This window comes from Olea europaea, chromosome 7 (assembly GCF_002742605.1).
Source record: "Olea europaea var. sylvestris chromosome 7, O_europaea_v1, whole genome shotgun sequence".
NCBI lineage: Eukaryota > Viridiplantae > Streptophyta > Magnoliopsida > Lamiales > Oleaceae > Olea > Olea europaea.
The window spans coordinates 2,935,022-2,955,292 of NC_036243.1; the positions used below are offsets into that span (position 1 = coordinate 2,935,022).

General features: G+C 34.3%; 2 protein-coding genes across 4 annotated transcripts; both read left to right on the forward strand.

Annotated features, from left to right (window-relative positions):
• The first annotated feature begins 6,160 nt into the window (after positions 1–6,160).
• On the forward strand, positions 6,161–14,233 carry LOC111396699 (biotin synthase, mitochondrial). Its single transcript, XM_023023160.1, has 6 exons — positions 6,161–6,545; positions 7,372–7,551; positions 9,257–9,363; positions 11,273–11,478; positions 12,670–12,809; positions 13,755–14,233. Exons 1-6 carry the CDS (start codon positions 6,348–6,350, stop codon positions 14,061–14,063), a joined length of 1,140 nt encoding a protein of 379 aa, XP_022878928.1. The 5' UTR covers positions 6,161–6,347; the 3' UTR covers positions 14,064–14,233.
• A 1,402-nt stretch (positions 14,234–15,635) lies between these two features.
• On the forward strand, positions 15,636–19,488 carry LOC111396700 (RAN GTPase-activating protein 2-like). Of its 3 annotated transcripts, none has more exons than XM_023023165.1 (3): positions 15,636–15,765; positions 15,879–15,933; positions 17,569–19,488. In XM_023023165.1, the coding sequence occupies exon 3, from the start codon at positions 17,580–17,582 to the stop codon at positions 19,200–19,202; it is 1,623 nt and encodes a 540-aa protein (XP_022878933.1). In that variant the 5' UTR covers positions 15,636–15,765; positions 15,879–15,933; positions 17,569–17,579; the 3' UTR covers positions 19,203–19,488. The 3 variants fall into 3 exon arrangements, with proteins under 3 accessions (XP_022878933.1, XP_022878932.1, XP_022878929.1); XM_023023164.1 differs by having other exon boundaries at positions 15,886–15,933; XM_023023161.1 differs by lacking the exon at positions 15,879–15,933.
• The last annotated feature ends 783 nt before the right edge of the window (positions 19,489–20,271 follow it).

Below are 20,271 nucleotides of genomic sequence, written 5' to 3' on the forward strand. Positions count from 1 at the left end.
TATAGAGTTAGTAACCCCGAGAGGTAGCTCAATGGTTAGGTGTTAGGTTTGCTCTTCAATGGTTATCAGTTCGAGTCCCTTCAGTGGCTAATGAGGTGAGTACTCGATTGTAAACCTTCGGGTTCCGTGAGATTAGTCGAGGTGGGCGAAGTTGGTCCGAAAATTTACGGTCATAAAATAAAAAATATTTTAGAGTTAGTGACATTTTTGAACTTGTAAACACCTCTGTTGAAGTCAAAATATTTTTAACTTTTCAAGCATGTTTAGAGCTTGGTGAGAATTTTTTTGTATTTTAGAATTATAGTGCTCACGAATATATCATTCATCCTCGTCTAATTGCAATATTGATTTCCTCTTCAGTTAAAGTATGCGTGACTTGTTACTGAACTTGTTCACTGAATTCTGTACTGACTTTTTGATTTTTCTTATCTACTTCATTTGTAACTTCACATCAATTGACAAAGCAACCAATACATTTAGAGTTTCATAAAAGACGCTTATCTTTTCTGATTTCAACACACAATCTTCTATCCGCTTTAAAAGTAGGCGATTAAAGTGTTGAACTTTTCAAATCATCCGTACGAAAATTCAAATGAGGTATTTTTGAGATAGAATTTCCATAGAAAAAATATTTCCCATCTCTTTAGCAATTCATTGCTCATATTGACATTATCTTGATGGCATACGAGTTATCTATAGATTTTAGCCACTATTATAGAGTATTAGTATTTTACAATCTTTGAACCTTTTGCATTAGTGTTCATCAATACTTCTTGAAGGAGGTCATTTGATTATATGTGTGTTTTAAATATTGATGCTTGAGATACCATATCACGAGTATCTTTTAATCACTTCGAAAGATCTTTTTGCATCTAATGAGGTTTCGATTCTTTCATTTTGAACAAGTTAACATGAATACTTTTAGTCGAGTTTGTGTATTAACATTGAGGGCCTGTTTGAGCCACATTATTCCAAAAAAATACATTCTTAAACAGTGATTTAATATCATTTCAACCACATTCTTCATTAAAATAATATTACATGCAAATCAAAAAAATTTCCTTATTTTTTAACCATATATTTCTCATCAATACACTATTCAAGAATGTATTATTACCAAAATAATGTGGCTCAAACACTCCCGAGTGACATTGTCGGTTTGCTACAGGAATAAGGAAAGGTATCACTTGAATTTATTGAGAATTACATGGATTGCCTTACATACAATGTATTTGTAGAATTAACATTGAAAATAAAATAAAAATTAAAGGTTATAAAATTTTATACTTTTAAGATGACTTTAACATATTTTCATTGTACTAGATACATGTATTAGTTTTTTGAAATTATGTTTGATCTATTTTCTCATTGTATATACTTGAATTTGACGTCGTCTCTTAATTAATTGTAATAATATAGAGCATACTGTACCTCTATACCACTTGCAAAATAATTGAGTTTAAATGATAATTTTTGTGATTACTCCTTTATTAAGTGATAAACTTCCCGTAGTTATAAAATTAGTTTGGTCCCAACAATATGACAATAGAAAATTTTCGTTGCATTCGTTGTGATTAATTATAATTTCACCTACTTATAAATGTTATTGTTGAGAATTTTGTGGTTTGACGTAAGAAAAATATGTGTCGAGTTTGTATAACATTTGTCATAGTTTTGGAAGAATATAACTTTTTTCGTGGTGAAACTACAATATGATTACTGGCTATGCTGGTGGAACATCAATAACCATAGTGACGGCAACGGGGCGGAACGGGATAGTGATGGCAACGGGGTGAGGCACCCCCACCCCACCGTGCTCCGTTTGGTCTGAACCATGCCCAGCCCTACCTTAGACGGGATGCGGGGCAACTGTTTGTCCCGTTTGTTGTCCCGTTTAAATTTTATTTTTTTTACATTTTCAAAGTTTCGAATTATGTTATTATTAGAGAATAAAATATAAATTTAAAATGGGTTTTCAATGGATGAATTGTCTAGAGATAAAATTATTTTGAATTTTTTTCCCTTCACGGGGCGAGGGGCCCAGCAAGCCCGTTTGAGGTAGGTTTTTTTGTCCCATTTGGGGCGGGATCCCGTCGGGGTAGGATGGGACGGATTTTTTTGCCATCCCTAAATAACCAGATACAAAATATTAGAGTGCGTTTAATTTGCTGTTTTGAGGTCATTTTCAGCTTCTAGTTTTCTAAAATACTCAAAATGTTTTTGGTATGTTATTTTCAAAAATGCATTTTCGAAAACAAGAAAAAACTTACAACATAAACCTCAAAAATGACCTTTTAATGTTTTGAAAACATTCAAAAAAATTACAAGAAAAATGAACTTTTTTTTTTCAAATTAAAATAATTAATAAAATTATATGAAACCTACCCAAATACAAATATCCAGATCTCCCTCTCTGCCTCCCTCCCCAAACTTCTCCAAGAACCTTACTAGAGAATCCAACTCTCCGGTACTATTTCTCAAACTTACAATGATTCCATATTTTTTTACCAACTTTAAAATTTATATTTTTTGATAACATATTAGTATAAAATTGATATTGTTTTACTAAATAATCAAATTGATTGAAAAAAGTCATAAAAATATTTCTAGAATTTTTAACCAAACACGTTTTCTGGTTTTGTTTTTTTGAGAAACAGTTTTTCCGAATGACAAATCAAATGCATTTTTTGTAATTTTAAAATAATCCCTTAAAATAGAAAATATAAAATTAATTTGAAACAGGAAACAGAAAACAGAAATGCAAACCGAACGTACCCTTAATATCTTTTATGCTTTGTGTAAATCAATTGATTCGATTCCATCCTTCATTTTGACATAATACAACCACAAATTAACCAAATGTTGTGCAAGATAACCCCGTTGTCTAATTTCACAACTAAAGTCTTATAAAATGACGAATTTATCTTAATCTTTAAATGAAAAAGTAAGGAAAAAAAAAAGAAAGAAAAGAAAAATAAAAAACAATTACAACTTGGTTTCATTTTGGTCATATAGCTTTATTTTATTTCAATTATACTGCAAAATATTATTTTTCTTTCAAATTGCGATTCTATCCAACAAAAACTATTGCAAAAAATAAAAAAATAGAAAAAATAGACAATAGCTTTACAGAAATCGTGCTGGCTGCGCGTCATTGACTTCATTGTGTATGTCATCTGTAAAAGAAGCTTTGCTCAACTTGACGTAGCACCAGTTCAACTTAAAGTAGAATTTAAAAAATACAAGCTAATGTTGAACATGCGTTATACGTTATTATGTAATATTTTATAAGTACGGTAAAAATAATATTTGATCCACATTTACCATTTTTTATCCAAATATATCTCTCTGAAATAGAAATGCAAATTATTTTACGTGCAAGTAAATAGTAAAATGCATTGAAATGTGAGTATTAGAATTATAACTAAATGCATAAATGAAGATGAATGGCAAATATGATACATGGATTAACGAGAATGTTAATTAATTTATAATTAATACCAAGAAACACATACGTGACAATGAATGTTAAACCATTTATACTAGATGAATATAATTTAATTTTCGATTAAGTGAGATTGGATGCTAATTAACATATATGGACGAAAATAATGAACTTCACTCTTGAATGTAAAATTCTAATTAATATTAATTAATTGAGAATTAATAACAATGATATAGACGTGAATTTGAATATGAAATTCTAATTAACACTAATTAAACGAACATGCATGTTAATTAATTGAGAAATGATTATAGGGAATACATGCATGCATGAACAAGAATTTTGTAATATCTATTACAGTTTGTAAATTAAATAAATATTGAAAAACGAAAAGTTAGATATTATTAAAATAATTGAATTGTAGTGGGGCTAAATCGTTCAAAAAAATAATTCTCACTTGATGTAATATTTAATATATTATAGATTATAGATGAAAAAATGAGAGGTCTGAATCTAAGCTACGTTCAAACTCGAATGGAGGTATGCAAGAGTAAAGTGTATTAATGAATTAGAATTTTCGTTTTGACCAGTTACAATTATTCCTAACTACAATAGTTAAACTTTATCAGCGTGTCTCTATCACAATAACGATTTTTGATTAGTAGATATCATGACAACAATGACTAATAGTTATCCAAGTCATAGATTTGCCACTACTCTACCCTTCTTAAGCATTTGAAAAGGGTCGTGACTAATAATTATCCAAGTCATAGGTTTGCCGCTACTCAACTCTTCTTAAACATTCGAAAAGGGCCGAACTTATTTTTTGAGGTTGTCTAGATATAGTGGCTAAACTCATTAGCATTGAGATGGACATGTTACAAGTGACATCAAAAGTGAATCATGTTCAAAAAGCTTTTAATATGATGTCGAAGGTTTGAGGCCAACAACACTTGTTAATTGATCCAAACACACACTGGCCATTCGATTAGTCACATTTAGCTGGTCAAGACTTCTATGATATATACATTTTAGGATAATGCTACACTTACCTACACATTTTTACCGAATATTTTATCTACACTCACAATAGGAGGGCGGGCCCCACAAGTTGGAATTTTTAAATGCACGCGGGGCCTGTGCGCATGTGAGCGTAGGGCAGCAATTCGGTAATCCATTTTCAGTACATATATATTTATCCTACATTTTACAAGTATTAATTTTATTTTATTTTATTTATTCGAAGGATGAAGATGAGGAGAGAAAAAAAAAGAAAAGGATTTTGCTATTTGTACAAAGAAATACGGTCATAAGTGATCGAAATGATGTGAAGAGAAAAAATTGGATGAAAAAACTAACTATATTTTAAATTGTCAAACAATAGAATTGCATGTCACATTATGTAAGACATTATATAAATTTTGATGTACATGTAGCGTTTAAAAAATAAAAAAAATAAAAAAAGGTAGAAAAGGGGATATTGGGTAGTGCAACTAATCCAACTGCCCGGACACAATGCTGAACTCATTGTTTAACTTCTTTCCTTTAATTTTAAATAATCAATCTTGAAAAAATATACTCATTTAGTTGCAAGAAAAATAGACTTGCTTTCCTTTTCGTCTATTGCAAATTATATAACTCTTTTCTTGTTGAGAGTATCCCTTATTTGACAATCATTATTTTGAAACTTTTTATTTTACATATTTATTTTCAATCACACAGTTATACAATAAAATATTCTGCACGTAAACTCAAAATTTTTTCATACTTATTTATTTTTATTTTTTTTCAAATAACGACCATCAAACATGGACTATAACTAATTTCTTAGTTTTCTAATATGCTCATATTTAACTTATCTTATTATCAACAAATATGAATTACTGTTATTTAAATCATTATTTGATATGGGGATATATTAGGGAAAACGTAAGAAAAAAATATATTTTCAACTATATTAATTACTTTTTTTTTAATTCTTGTGAAAATGGAAGCAAGACTGTTTTCGTGGGATGAAAGGAGTACCACTCAATTCATCCCAAAATAGTTTTATTCACAATAATTACAATTTAGACTTGTTTTCAATAATTTCATAATCATATCATATGGATCTTTATTATGATCCGATTAACAAAAAATAGTGTTAAAATTTTTTAAATCTTATTTATTATATTGTCAATAGTAATGCTATTCGTGGCGAAGATGGTAATTGCCTTACGTGACATTCACATGAAAATTAATTATTTGATATATTATTGTGGTAGATTTTTATAGTCTCATATATTAAATAACAAACGACTATCGATAGTATTCATTATGAATACCATTACTGATGACAAATAGGAATTCCGAGATATTAAAAAAGCACCAACGAACGATCCTTTTCCTTTTCTGGAAAAAGTTCTGCGGTTGGTTTAGTTTTTTGTTTTCCATTTTCGGTTTTAAAACGGTTTTTAGTTTTTTTCGAAAACATCGCGTTTTGGATATTTTCCGCATTTTGAACATTTATAACTGTAAACGTTCAAAACGATAAAAAACTATTTCGTATTTTCAATTTTAAATTTTACCTCATTTTCGAAAATGTATTTTAAAAAATAACGAATCAAACACGTTTTCCACATCTTTAAAAATGGAAAACGAAAAAAGGTTTCAAAATGCCGAACCAACCGCAACCTAATTTCTTTTAATGTCTTTTATGAAATTCACTACTATTAAAGTCCAAGTTCCAATTACGTGGCAACAGATGAGTTTGGCCCTAACTCCCATCTTCTTCAATTCGCGGAGTTCACGAGGTCCAGTTCCCAAACCTCTCTCTTTCTCGAGAAGACCTCAATTCATAATCACTTGCATTGATTGATTATTTGAGCTCTACATACAAGCAGCATTGCAGTTTTACAGCGAAATGATGTGGATTACGAGATCTATACGGCGTTCGTTGATGCTGCCCCACTCTCATGCTGCCAGTTATTCGACGGCGCTGACGTCAGTGGCGGCGGTCGAAGCTGAGAGGAGTATAAGAGAAGGGCCGAGAAATGACTGGAGTAGACCAGAAATTAAGTCCATTTATGATTCTCCTGTCCTCGATCTCCTCTTTCATGCCGTATGTTATCTACAATTTTTATTCTTATTTTTGGTTTTTTGTTGGACATTTTGCATTAAATTTCGCATCTTCTTGTCTAGATGTTGTACCTTGATGTAACGGGGAATTTGCTCTGTATTCGACTAATTTGTTCGTTTACTCTATTACACCCTGTCAGTCTGGACAGTTGGGCTCAAACTTACTGTGATTTAAATGAGTCAATGATTAGTTTCGAAGTTGTGATCCTTTTAATTATATAACCTTATTAGCTATAATTTTGAGTATCGTAGGAGAAATCTTTTGAACTTGAGGAATGATTTATGTCGCACTAAGATCACTTTGGGTAGTATTTTGTCATTGTAATACCAACAAATTAAAAATATTCTTGTATCAGAAAGTGCACGTGCAAATATAGAATAAATTCTGCCGTAAAGTGCACATATAATTTCTCACAGTATTTTGACCTTTAGTTTAAATGATTAAATGTTTTATATGTTCAAATAAAAAATAAAAATAAAAATAAAAAATGTTAATTTTTTTCTTAATTTTATGTTCTAAGAGCTGGGGCTTGTCGTGGCTGACCATGTTAGGATTGTTTACCTTGCTTCTTAGGAATTAAAGAAACTTAAGATAAGGGCACACCATACGGTATGTTGGACATGTGGAGGGTGTGTCCTTGCTTGTTGAGAATTTAAGTAGTATATGAAAAACGTGGGGGATTTCCTTTTGTTTTTTTTGTTTTGTTTGTTTGTGTGTTTTATTTTATTTTATTTTATTTATTTATTTATTTTTTTGACTCTTGGGTCTTGTTACACTTGATATTGATGAGGTGATTATGCTTTTGAAGGCTCAAGTTCATAGACATGCTCACAACTTCAGGGAAGTGCAGCAGTGTACTCTTCTTTCTATTAAGACTGGTGGGTGCAGTGAAGATTGTTCATATTGTCCCCAGTCATCCAGATATAATACTGGCCTGAAAGCACAAAAGCTTATGAATTCGGATGCCGTTCTGGAGGCAGCTAAAAAGGTTAAAGTTAATATATAAAATTGAAAAGTCTTACTGCTGTATACCATGGCCAATAATTTTCAGTCCTTGTTATTTAACCTAGCAGCGTGAAGATTTACTGGTGGAAACTAAGATCTTCTGACATTGTGATTATATTTTATTTGTTCACTTACTTGTGTAATATGCTTTATTTGCTGAGTTCTTCTCCCTTTACTTTCATTTTTTTCATTTTTTATTTTTTTTTATTTTCAGTTTTTCCTATTGATCTGGCAGGATGGGAGGCAGAGAGGGGCTCTGCCAGTAGTGCTTAAATTATGGATAATGACACAGAGCCTTAGCAATTTAGGAGTTCTTTGACTTGGTGATCTGTAAGTGGCTTCATTGGAGATCTAATGATTATCCCGTGAGTAGGAATAAACTATTTGTGCCTTTAGGGGAATGCTAAAGTTTGTAATCAGTTACAGGCTTGAGAGGTCAACAATCAGGGAGCAAAGGGAATAAATGCAAACAGTTTTAGTACCAGATCACCTTGTGAGGTGATTGACTTTTGGTTCAGAGTGAGAAACCAACTCGCCTAGGGTGATGGAAAATGGGGACAGGATCTGGCTTGTCTGGGAATGCTTATTGCCAACAAAATTAATCTCTGTCCATGAATAAAATCAGGATCATAGATCATAGAGATACATACTGGATTAAACAAGTTTTAGAAATTGGGTACTACATAATTGGAGGAACTTTCCTCAAGTAGTGTTGTGGTGAATAGGCAGTCCCAGCATGACTACTCTCTTGCAACCAGAAAACATTGGAGCACAGTAGATAAATATGACTATTTAGGAACAGTGAGAACTCTTGAACACAAGTGGAATCGGTTAGTCTTTGTGATTTAAGAAATTTCTTAGGGAATGGGAATAAGCTAACAAAGGGTAGTAAATCAAAGGTTTGAATTTATTTAGGACGCTGTCACAGAAAGATGAGCAATGGATTTTATTTATTTTATCATTTAATGGTGCAATTCTTTATATTAGCTGCAGATGAGACCGAATTTATTAGGTCGTAATACTTAAGTATGCCTACAAACAACTGAAGTTGAGGAAGCATATACAGTGGAGATGGGTGGATTATTGTCTTCTGGTTCTGAGGCCTTTTTTGGGGTCTTCTTACTTTGTAGGACACAAATGTTGGACAAGTTACCGACATGCAATATTGTGAAAAAGTATCAATGATACAATTCCCAACGCGCTTATTAAATGATGTTATTTTTCATAATATAAAATGTATTTGTTTTTTATTTTTATTTTAGAGGATTGGCAACGTGTCGGCAATGTATCTTCCAACGTACCCAAGTGTACAAAATAAAAAATTAATTTGGACATGCCACCTGGCATTTCCAACAAGTATGGTTATATAGTTGATTATATTGATACCTATCAAAAAAATAGTTGATTATATTGATAATAGAAAGATGCTTTCACACACACACACACACACACAGAGCCAGAGATGAGATGGGGGTAAAATTCAAGAAACAAATGAATTTTACAATCTGTAGTCTACTACATTCAACTGGTAGTTTACTTGATTGATTTGCAGACACAATTACATTTATGCATTCAATTGGTAGTTTACTTGATTGATTTGCAGACACAAGTACATACATAAATACATAGAGACATGTATAAGACCCCCTGTCCTTGTTGCATAATCAAGGCCATTTACCTATTGGCAGGCAAAAGAGGCTGGTAGCACTCGATTTTGTATGGGTGCTGCATGGAGAGACACAATAGGAAGGAAGACCAATTTCAACCAGATCCTAGAGTATGTGAAGGAAATAAGGTAAAGGGCTATTGCAGAAGCAAATATGAGTATCATGAACAGTATTCTAATTAATTATGATTTTTTAGAGTTAGCTTGTTTTTCATTCCTTTCACTGGCCTTTTTCCAAAATTATTATCATATGACGTTTGATCCTATTTTCATCAGTTTGTGTGAACACTTGGTGTTTTCTTGTGGCAAATTTGACAGTAAACTTCATGTGGGTGTCAGCCAATAAATATGCTCCATTTATTAGTTCATGGCCGTTCCTGGATTATTTTCTCTTTTATATGGCATTTATGGTTGGTGAACAGTGCTATTTTATACTCTTAAGTGGCTTGAGGTCCTTAAATGAGTTAGAGTTGCTTCAGGAGTCTTGTCTAGAACTGCTACTTAACTAACAGATTGAATAGTATTAACTTTTTCACTTTATGGATGGATGACGAAATTGTTTGTCCTCCCTGTTCTAATTGCTTTAAGATGGTTATGAGAGATGTTTAACCTGTTCGGAGTTGTGTATAAGATACTTTAGTACTCGAAGAAGACACTCGAAAAAGGGATGCTATTCAAAAAAGTGATCGACTGAGGATGGAGGACTATACTAGTGCTTATTGTGCTGGTTCTATGCACATTTGATTTTTACACAAGGTCAACTAAGGCCTATGCACATTGGGAGAAAATGTAGTGACACGGAGAAGCAAGAACAAGTCAATTGTTGTTAGAAGTAGTGTTGAGTCAAAATTTAGGCCCTGTTCGATTTGCATTCTTTCGAAAAAATACATTCTCAAAAAGTGATTTGACATCATTTCAATCACACATTCTTCAAAAAAAATAATATTATCAACTTTTCTTATTTTTTATCCATACATTCTCTATCAATCTATTATTCCAAAATACATTCTTTCAAAATAATGTGGCTCAAACACACTTAGGATAATTTCTCAAGGTACGCACATACTACTATAGCTCTGGAAACTTCTTGAACAACTAATGGTGAATTTTGACATTCATCACAACGACGGGGTAACTAGCTGAAATATTCAGTAATTGGCTGAATGAACCAGTGTTTTAGTAGTTGATAAGCAAGCTGGAAATGAGATATTTTCAAGCCAACTTGAGGGGAATATGAAACGTCACCTGTGTTTGTTGACCGTTGAGAGAACGATAAGGGACTTATACAAGGATAAGCGACTTATGAAGTTGGTTGAGTAAAGATAATTATTAGATAAGGAGGGTGTTAGCAAATTCAGATTACTTATCCCTTAACAATTCTTGCTGAGTGCAAAATCTTCCAACCAAGTAGGAGTCTTGTGTCAGTATATTTATGATTGTATTCTCTGTATTATTTGGAAGGGAAAAGTTTACCTTTATCCATGCTTTCTATATCCTCTACGAAAGTATTGGAGGCAATAATGCTGGCTTGAAAAACCATAGCATTGAGAAAGAACAAAATAGTATTTGGCCGAGTAAATTTTATAAACTTCTTTAGGCCCAACACGAGACTGCTGAATTTCAGGTCCAGTTCTCCTGGTCCTCTATCTGCTAGAGGTCTCAAACTATTGAATACGCTAACACATAAAATTTATTGACATAAGATTGTGCTCAACAACATGTTGCCAGCAAAACCTTTTGACTAATTAACTGTGTAACTTTATTAATTTATATTTTATACATAAGGAGCACTTTGAAAATATTTACATGATTCGTAGATGTTGCTGAGAACAGTTCTCTATAAGAGTTTATTTTATATTTATTGATCATTCCCTGGTTCTATTTCCTGTAATATTTGTACTGCTACATTCTGCAAGTCTTTTTGCTCATTTGACATCTCCTAAATTCTTCCCCTTTTCTGCTCTGACAAAAATCTGTTGCTATTTCTTGTTACCATTCTGCATTTAATGTCTAAACTTATAACATTTTCCATGGGAAGGGGTATGGGTATGGAGGTCTGCTGCACCTTGGGAATGCTGGAGAAGCAACAAGCATTAGAACTCAAGAAAGCAGGTCTTACAGCTTATAACCATAACCTTGACACCTCAAGAGAGTACTACCCTAATATTATAACTACAAGAACCTACGATGAACGCCTGCAAACCCTTGAGCATGTTCGTGAAGCAGGGATCAATGTTTGTTCAGGTAATTTGTTAGACATTGTTGTGCTTATTCTATCTTTGCCTGTGCTGTTATGAATTTTGTGTGGATATCGATTTTCTTGGGTCCCGGATATATCTAAATCCAAATCTGCATATGCACTCCATATTTTGAAGTATAAATTTGATTTCAGACTTATTCTATGCTTCGGTAGACACCCAAATACAAATACTTGCCTAACGAACGCCTTTCTTCTTCTTCTTTTTTTTTTCCAAAAGTTTGGTGAGATTATTTAGTTTAATTATATACCCTGTGTAGTCTGAGATATGCGCAAGGAACGGTAAAATTGTGTTTTTTATTTTTTTATTTTTAAAGGCAAATTGAGAATTGACACAATTCAAGTAATGAGCAATTGAAGATCTTTCTATTGTTACTTGATAAGTGTGTGTCATTTTTAAAATTCTGTAATTTTCAGAAACTGTATATTATGTCTTAATTTTAGTATTACATTGGGTCACCTACAGTTTTGGTAACTCTAGATGATTAAAAATTGCTTTTGTTTTCTATTTCTAGGTTTCCTTGCAAGGATTCTGCACTGTAATAAGAATAAAATTTTTGTGTGGACTATATTTATTCGTGTGTTCTGTTAGTAACTTAGGGGGTTTAATTTTGGAGTTTTATAGGGCTTTTGAAGCATGAAGCCTTTCAAATCTTATGTTGCAATTCCAAAAATGGGTGACATGCAAATCTGGATCTAGGAGGGATTCTTGGTGTTCTTATTCCCGGTTTCCCTTATCTCTTTAATTTTTAAAGGTTTCCAGGTAGCATCCATTAGTACAAATTCTAATGTTTTAGCTTAGGGCTATGCTACATGTACCCGGGGCGTTTACACTCTCTCACATGGGGGGTGGGTCCCACGCATTTATTGTGTGCGGGCCCTGCTCCCATGTGAGGGTCGGGTAACCGGACGTGTAAACTCCGGGGTACAAATAGCATTTTCCTTTAGCTTATTTTGGTAACATAATGAAATTCCACGCGCTATGAATCACATGTTATGACTCCCTTGCATGCCCGGATGCAAATAGCATTTTGCTTTAGCTTATTTTGGTGACATAATGAAATTCCACGCACTATGAATCACATGTTATGACCCCCTTCTGAGATCGTAAGCCCAAATAGTTGTCCTGCATATCTCAATCTTATTGGAAATACAAGTGACCTTGGATTTTCTGTCAGGAGGAATAATTGGGCTTGGAGAAGCAGAAGAGGACCGAGTTGGTTTGTTACATACTCTGGCTACTCTTCCAACACACCCTGAGAGTGTTCCCATTAATGCACTGCTCGCAGTAAAAGGCACTCCCCTGGAAGATCAAAAGGTACGTAGTTCTTATGCTTGTGAAGCGAGTAGTAAGTTCTATGGAAACTCTTCTATATAATGTACCTTGACCAGTGTGTCGTTTACTTGTCTTTATTCTCCCCCCACTTTCCACCAAAATATAAAGAAATAAAGAAGATAGAAATCAGAAAAATGAACTGAATAGATAATAAGCATATTGGCATTTTTTACCCTAAACGTTGAGAGAACATTTTCTAGGTCCTGATATTGTATCTCTGTTCGTCCAGACTGTGAAGTTGGTGCCAACATGTCCTTCTCATGAGCTTTTCAAAAATTAATTCCCCAACCGCATTTAATGGCATTATCCCTTGAGTTTCAAGTTTTCTTGCACACAAATGTGACCATATCTAAAAGACGATAAAAATAATATATACGCTAAAGAAAGGGAACCTGGAAAAAAATTGTAGAGATTGTTTATCTAGAGACGAACATCTGGTTATAACTGATATAAAGCTGAAGGATTAGAAATTCTGGGCTATTGATCTCAAGGCTTACATTGGTTCTAATTTTTTTTCCTTGAAACATGTTATATATTACCTTATAAACAGATGGAAGGGGTTGCAATTAATAAACATGTCAACTTCTGGTACAGGAAACCAGTTTACAGTTATAGCTTCAACCACACGTCCAAAGATTGATTATGGCCCATGACAAAATCCAATTAGAAAAGAAAATTCAAAATCCCGGAAAACATATATTCTACAAAATTCATTAATTTTATGTCCGTGGAACTTGTGTTAACTAGTGGAAAAAGAATCTCTGACGACTGGTTAGGCAATTCACAACTGCTTTAATTCTATTTCAATCTAATCTAGGTGGCTTGATCTTACCTTCATCAAATTATGAGTCTGGGTTCTTTGTAAGAAAACAGAAATATGTTTGTGTGGATTCTTGATCAAATCTCACTTTGATCCTGCTATTTTAGCCAGTTGAGATATGGGAGATGATTAGGATGATTGCAACAGCCCGGATTATAATGCCGAAGGCAATGGTCAGGCTTTCAGCTGGTAGAGTTCGGTTCTCCATTCCCGAGCAGGCCCTCTGCTTTCTTGCTGGCGCAAATTCTATCTTCACCGGAGAGAAGCTGTTGACAACTCCCAACAACGATTATGACGCTGATCAGTATATGTTCAAGCTGCTTGGACTAATTCCAAAAGCCCCAGATTTCTCACAGAACTCTGGAAAAGATTTTGAATCTGAAAATATTGAAGTGGCTGCTTCTAGTTCAGGTTGAGAATGCCTGGAGGGAGCACTGTTGATTGTTCCAGTGTGTTTCTTTTACCTAGATTACTCTTACGCAGTGCTCTCATCTTATTTTATGGATTGCTACTGTATGATTAAGCTGATATAAAATGTAATTTCATAACGTCCTCACATGTAGGCTGAATTCTTTTTTCACGTGCACATATTTTGTTTAACGAATCGTTCAACATAAGTCAACCTCATCTAGACCACTGAGAGATGGGTGATCTCCTGCTTCACCCTATTTAAGCACCATTCGATGATGCTTACAAGTTCGATCTAAAACAGAAGGCTGCGAAGCACTGAATCAAGAAGCTTCAAGTGGAGATCAAAATCCAAGGAGATTAATATGAGCTTGGATTTGATTAATGAAGAGACGAGATTTGGTTGGAGAGTTTTGAAAACAACTCACTGCCTTGGAAATCCGAGAGGAAAGTGCCTTTGAAAGAATGCTGTGTTAACCAAAATGTGTTTAGTGCCAATAATTTTTTTTTCGTGAGAAACAACTTCTAATTTGCAAACAGACTTCGGTGGTTCTAACTAACTGCCGTAGCTCGCTAAGCATGATTAAGCCCTAGTTTGGTTTGGATAAAAAAAAAAAAAAAAAAAAATTTCCCTACAAATTTTGATAAAAGTTAGTGAAATATATGATTGAAAAATTGATAAAAATTATGAATTCGTAAATAATTTGTTTTAAAAATGAGTTTGAGTAAAATAACTTTTAAGAAATGGAGGCATATAGGGCTAAATATCACAATAAATATTTGAGCATGAAATTCGAGTATTACATGCTTGTCGACTCGTGAGAGCTAGGTCCATGGATGAATTGAAATCACATTTAGACGAGCATAGTGTCGAGCTAAGTTCGGGGTCTTGGGCTATTAGACTTCACGAGTCAACTGTAATAGAGTAATGTCATTTAAAAATACTAATATCAAGCATCAGTTTAGATGATAAATGCATGTCATTAAGTAATAGATTCATTTAAATACATTATCACATGATTTATTTAATTGAATCTATCAAATACAGTAATCTAAACTAGTGTTCTAGCACCAATGATATTAGATAATATTACTCATTATAATAGTTGAGAAATGCTATATGTATAGGTTGCTTTTACAGACTGGTTTACAGAATGTCAACTAATAAGATTTTATTAAAATTTGGATAAAAACAAAGTTAAATGAGCCAATTAAATTTTGTAATCTCAGCACCTGTAAATTCATCTGTACAAATGGCGTTTTTTAATTATAGTTTGCTTTGCAACTTGTTAACATTGATTTCATTCATTTATATTCGAATAATTTCTGTTTTGAAAAATTATGTAATATGAGGGTTTATTGGTTGGCTCGGGTCGATCTACATGGACAATGTCTGGCCTCTTGGTCATCGAGTTGACTCAGGCTTGGTTTGTTGACCAATGGGCCGAGCCCATCTCATCCAACAAGCAGAACCGAGCTTGGTGATTTCTAATTTGGGTCGGAGGATCTGTTTATTAAAAGCCCAGCAGCCCAAGGGGCAAAATAGGGCAAATAGTCCAGTCCTTCTCCCGCTCCCACATTCAAATTCATTTGATTGCGGCTGCCAGAGACCGAGACACGGATAAAAATATCCGAATTCGGGGAAAGTACAGTGACAAATTAGGGCAAATTCCATTTTTCCCATTTTCCAGTTCGCTTCTTCAATTCAAGGTATGCAGCTTACCCCTCTTAATCTCTTTCCTTCTCGTTATACCACATTCCCTTCTTTTATGTCTGGATTGAGTTTTGATTGGAATTATGAGATAATTGAACTTCGATTTAAGTTTGTAGAACAAGGATAAAGAGAGATTTTGATCGAAGTTAATTTTCAGGCTTCAGGTTCGAGTTTTATTATTATTTATTTATTTTTGGAACGTCGATCAAGCCTGGGCATTATATAATCCAAAAATTTTAGTCAAGCAGGCTACGAGTGTCCAATCAATAGCATATTCATATATCCAGTACAGTGTCAAACCCCATAATATTCTAGGGTAGAAGCCTAATGTAAATTGGCCTTTAAATAGGCTTGGGGTGTTGTGGGGATATTTGGGAGAAAAACTCTAGCCTTTGCTTTGCCTTGAATATTGGGGCGGATATGTCTGCTTATATATATATATATATATAATTTCTAAGGTTTGATGCTCTATTGTTGTGTCTTATCCTTTTGATACGTCACATAATGAAGATGATGCTCCAAATTACAAGTTTAGGGTTGGCTACTCATTGATAACTTTGGACGATATTCATGATGGTTGGGTATCCATTTCATTAAAATGGATTCTGGGAGAGGGTGACAATAAAATTAAAGAAATGGATCAACTTATAAACAATATTTTTTCTTTTGTCTTTTATTTCTTTTTGAAATTATAATCAGCTTCTGTTATTTTCATGTTAGGATAATTTGGATCGATAAAATTGAAACAATTTCTTTTATACTTGGAGATATACTACTTTTTTATTCATCCTTCAAGTCTAAATTCCTTATTGTTTCAGTGTTTTCATCTTTCTATCTCGGAGTAATTGTATAACCTTAAAATTTTACATCTCATTGGAGAGAACCATGCTTTTACAACTGGGATTTGTCCATTTTTGTATTCCTTTTCATTTTTCTGATGGAAACTTCTTTGTGCTATAGTTATTTTTCTGCTATTTTTGGTATTGAGGGTTAACTAGTTTTTTTTTTGGTATTGAGGATTAACCACCCAGTCTTCTCTAAAATAATCCGCTTCTAGTTTTAGGGACCATTTTCTAAATCATGAACCCATTACCTTAACATGTTGGAAGTGGAGGAAGCTAATTTACTACCAGGTTGCCTATATATAGAGCGAATGACTTCTCTAATATAGGGAGGGAACCAAATCCATGCTGAATTCTCATCATGTGATATTATTATCTCTTTCCCTGACTAAAGCATTGAAAAGGCCTATGCCAGAGGTATCTGGCACACCCTTTTGATGCCTGTCTGTTTTGTATCGATGATTGGCTAAACGGAAGAAAGCTATCTCAAATAAATATAATAACTTTTCTGTATTTTGCCTTGATCAATTCTACAGCTCCTTCGTGTTGGTCAGCTAATGTGCTTGATGATTTTTTTAATTGTGTTTTGATTGAGTAGTCTGTACGTTATTGATAATTAACCAAGCGTAATGCAGTTTGAGCATGAGTTCTGGTCTGTGATCAGGATTGACATGATTCACAAGAATATTCAATGCGCTGGATACAGAAAAATGTTGAAGTGGTGGCTTGCTTGATTGAAATTAATATTGTTATTATTGTTGTTTCTGTTACTGTTATTATTTGAGAATTTTGTGTTGTATGATCAATATTGAGATTTGTGATTATCATTTTTGTTGACCTACGACTAAGAAATGTTCCTGCCAGGAAGCAGTTGGATCCTTTTTGCTTTATAATGGCATGACCTTTGCAACTACTTGGCCATATTGTCTAATAGTGATTGTCATTCCTTGATTTCAGCTTCGATTACAATGGATGCAGAGACTCCAAGTTCACAACGCCGGCATGTTACCATTAAACTATGGCCTCCTAGCCAAAACACACGACAGATGCTAGTGGAGCGGATGACTAAAAATCTTTCTACTCCAACTATTTTCACCCGAAAGTATGGAAGTCTAAGTGAGAATGAAGCTTCAGAATTTGCTAAACAAGTTGAAGAATCAGCTTTTGCTGATGCAAATCAACATTATGAGCTAGAACCTGATGGAGATGGCAGTTCTGCCGTGCAATTGTATGCCAGGGAGTGCAGTAAGCTCATTTTAGAAGTTCTTAAAAAGGGTCCCGGTGTGGGAGAGAAAGGGATTGTAAAGTCTGAGGTTGTTTCCGCTGTCAATGAAACATTTTTCGATATTTCCAAAGGTCAACGTGCATTTATAGAAGCAGATGAGGCAAAAGCACTTCTGATGCCATTAAAAGAACCTGGAAATTCCTATACTGAACTGTGTTTTAGCAATAGAAGCTTTGGTCTAGGAGCTGCTCATGTTGCTGGGCCTATCTTGGCATCCATTAAGAACCAGTTGAAGAAAGTTGATCTGTCAGATTTTGTTGCGGGAAGACCAGAGGCTGAAGCTCTTGATGTCATGAATATATTCTCTGTAGCTCTGGAAGGCTCTCATTTGACGTGTCTGAACCTGTCGGACAATGCCTTGGGTGAGAAGGGAGTTAGGGCATTCGGGAAGCTCTTGCAGTCTCAAACTATCTTGGAGGAACTATATCTAATGAACGATGGGATTTCAGAGGAAGCTGCACGAGCTGTCTGTGAGTTGGTTCCTTCCACAGAGAAGCTTAGGGTTCTTCAATTTCATAATAATATGACTGGAGATGAAGGGGCTGTTGCTATTTCTGAGATTCTGAGGCGTTGCCCCTTGTTGGAGGATTTTCGGTGCTCATCTACACGAGTAGGCTCTAAAGGAGGAGTTGCTCTGTCTGAAGCACTTGGGGGGTGTAAGAATCTGAAGAAACTTGATCTACGGGACAACATGTTTGGCGTAGAGGTTGGCGTCAAGTTGAGCGAGGCTCTTTCCAAACACGAATATCTTACCGAGGTTTATTTAAGCTACCTTAATCTGGAAGATGAAGGAGCAATTACAATAGCCAATTCTCTCAAGGAGGCAGCCCCTTTGCTTGGAGTATTGGAGATGGCTGGAAATGATATTACAGCTGAAGCAGCTCCCAGTTTAGCTGCTTGCATTGCTGCAAAAAAGGCCCTTGTGAAGTTGAACCTCTCTGAGAATGAAATTAAGGACGAGGGTTCCATTCAGATCAGCAAGGCTCTTGAAGGCCATGATCAAGTGAAGGAAATTGATATGAGCACGAATTCATTAAGAAGGGCTGGGGCCAGATCTTTAGCTCAGACTTTGGTGCATAAGCCTGACTTCAAGTTGCTTAATGTTAATGGGAACTTCATTTCTGATGAAGGTATCGATGAGTTGAAGGATATCTTCAAAGAATATCCGGAAAAGCTTGGACCCTTGGATGAAAATGATCCTGAAGGAGGAGATGATGATGACAGAGAGTTAGGGGATGATGGTGAAGGCAGTGAAAATGAATTGGAATCCAAACTCAAAAATCTTGATGTCAATCAAGAGGAATAGAGGCTTCTCTCAGGCTTTTTATGCAGAGTTTCCGCCTTAGACCAAAAATTTACCTAACCGTATGTGGTTTGTTATTTTTGATCTGTTTCTCTAGTGTCTCTTGTAAAACTTGACCAGGCCTATTGCACTGCCTCGTAGAAGCTAATTATTATTCCATCAAGAGTTTGTTCGATGGAATAGTTCTATGTTTAATATTAAACTCAGCATGTATTAGTGCAGACCAGCAGTTATTCTGTGGGATCTATGTAATGTCTTCTTTCTGCGGTTTAAAGCATGTTTACTTTCCCTTGCAAAGTGATGCCCATATATATATATATATATTTGCAGAAATTTTCGATGCAGCCTTCCCAATCCTCGTCCTGTCATCTAAAGGAAGAAAAGTAAAGACACATTAATGGACTGTTGAAGCTTCGTCCATACGATGTTAAATGTTTATATGAAACTATATGAGCATTGGAACAAGGTGTTAGCTGAACTCTCAAGAGACCAACTTTATGCATATTGAATTATTCACTTTATATAATTGCCTTCTTTGTGATTGAACTTTGGCTGGTCTATTTTAGTTGTGTCCTTGGTAGTGTAGTGATAAGCTTCCCGTGGAGATTGTCTCTATTTCCTTGTCTTATTGACTGGAGTCATCTTTATTGAATTGTGATAAAGTCCTTGTTAGTTGTGGTATGGCCATTTGTTTACATGTACATGATAAAGAGTTGGGGCTCTTTGTTTATCTTGTGCCTTGGTTGTTTAATGGGCCGATTTGCTCAAGTCTTTAGGACAATCTACCATGTTAAAGTTTTAGATAATAAAATGTCTATAACGATTTTATATGCTTCCAATTGGCTATTATACAAGTGTTGACCTAAGCCTGGGTTGGGGTTCAATCCTTGTTAGTTGTGGAATGGCCATTTGTCAGAACAACTTTGCTACGTGTACATTACAAATGACATTGTTTGACGTGATAGTAATCATTATAAATGACATTGTTTGACGTGGTAGTAATAATAACCATTGATTTTAAAGACACCCCTTAATATCACTAGCCAGATTTTTTACATATAGGAAGATGTCA